The sequence below is a fragment of the Lycium barbarum genome, chromosome 11 (assembly GCF_019175385.1).
Source record: "Lycium barbarum isolate Lr01 chromosome 11, ASM1917538v2, whole genome shotgun sequence".
Taxonomy (NCBI): Eukaryota; Viridiplantae; Streptophyta; class Magnoliopsida; order Solanales; family Solanaceae; genus Lycium; species Lycium barbarum.
In genome coordinates, this window is record NC_083347.1 from 100,860,529 (window position 1) to 100,862,218 (window position 1,690).

General features: G+C 41.2%; 1 protein-coding gene across 1 annotated transcript; it reads left to right on the plus strand.

Moving 5' to 3' along the window:
* The first annotated feature begins 703 nt into the window (after nucleotides 1–703).
* Nucleotides 704–1,063, plus strand: LOC132620017 (uncharacterized). The gene has a single exon (XM_060334755.1). The coding sequence runs from the start codon at nucleotides 704–706 to the stop codon at nucleotides 1,061–1,063; it is 360 nt and encodes a 119-aa protein (XP_060190738.1).
* The last annotated feature ends 627 nt before the right edge of the window (nucleotides 1,064–1,690 follow it).

The window sequence follows — 1,690 nt, forward strand, 5'->3', positions numbered from 1 at the left end:
AGCCCCATGCTTATATTAATTGTCCTCAGAATCCAGAATTAGTCTATTGTGTGGGGCAACACAATCGTGGTAGTGGAAATTAGGGAAACTATTTCGGAAATAATTATAATCAGCAATACGGAAAGCAAGATTTCTACAAGTACAACAATTATCAGAAGCCCCAAGCCCAAATAGTTGGAAGTTCGATGGACATGATAAAGTAGTCCATAGCTCAACAACAAGTGATTTAGCAACAAAATCAAAAGGTGAAGAGCGAGATGCAGAAATCTATTCATGAGCTCGAACGTCAAGTCGGACAGATAAAGATTGCTCAGAATGTCAGACCACAGGGTGCTCTTCCGAGTTATACTGAGAAGAATCCGAAAGATTACAATGCAATCACCTTGAGGAATGGCAGGGAACTTGAAGAAGTGCCACCAAAGAACAAAAAGAATTTAGATACTGCACTCATTCCTGCTCAATGAACTGAAGCTGAAAAGAGTCCGGAGAAAGTCATGCAACAGCCTAAACATGTGGGGACTAGATTATCTCCACCATTCCCAAGCGCTTTCAGAAACAGAAAATAGATGCAGCCTGTAAGAAATTTCTTGACATATTGAAGCAGGTACACATCAATATTCCTTTGGTAGAGCTATTTCCAAAATATGCTAAGTATATCAAGAATGTTGTTGCAAATAAGAGATGTTGGACAAAATTTGAGACTATGGCACTTACTGAGGAGTGTAGTTCTAGAGTGAGGAGCAAGGTTCCACCGAACCTGAAAGATCCGGGTAGTTTTACTATTTCTATCACTATTGGTAATATCGAGGTTGGACTGGCATTGTGGGATTTGGGTGCTAGTATTAATCTGATGTCCACCTCTGTGTTCCGAACATTGGGGTCAGGTGAGCCAAGGCCAACAACAGTCACTTTTCAATTAGCTGACAGTTCTTTTGCATATCCTGATGGTATAATTCAAGATGTTTTTATGAAGGTGGGTCCTTTTATTCTGCCGTTTGATTTTGTTATCCTTGATTACGAAGCAGATAAAATGTCCCTCTCATCATGGGAAGAGGATTCTTAGCGACTGTTGATGCAGTTATTCGAGTCAGAGATGGGAAGATATCTATGACAGTTGATGGAGAAGAAGCTACTTTTGGTGTTTTTAAGGCTACTAGGCTTCCGCCTCATTATGAAGAATTGAAGACGATTATAGTTGAGGAGCCCGAGCTCACAAATGTAGAGTTAGATCACTTTCTAGCTTCTCGATATCCTTTGGAGATAGCATTGGTGTATGGTAAAGACGTGGTGGACGATGAAAACGTCGAGGAGTGTCTTCAGATTCTTGACACTTCTTATGCATATTTGCAATCCAACACCCTGTTTGAGGAGTTAGACAGACCATAGTGGAAGAAGCCGAAACCATCTATTAAGGAAGCTCCCGTTCTGGAGCTGAAGCAATTACCATCTCATCTGCGCTATGCTTTCTTAGGCAGTGGTGACACGTTGCCCATAATCCTCTCTGCTTATTTGTCTGATGTGCAGGTTGAACGTGTATTGCGAGTAATAAGAGATAGAATCCGAGCCCTTGGGTGGAATATAGCTGACATCGGAGGCATTAACAATTTGTTTTGCATGCATAAAATATTATTGGAGGAGGATAGCAAGGCCAGTGTTGAAAGTCAGAGAAGGCTGAACCCAATCATGAAGG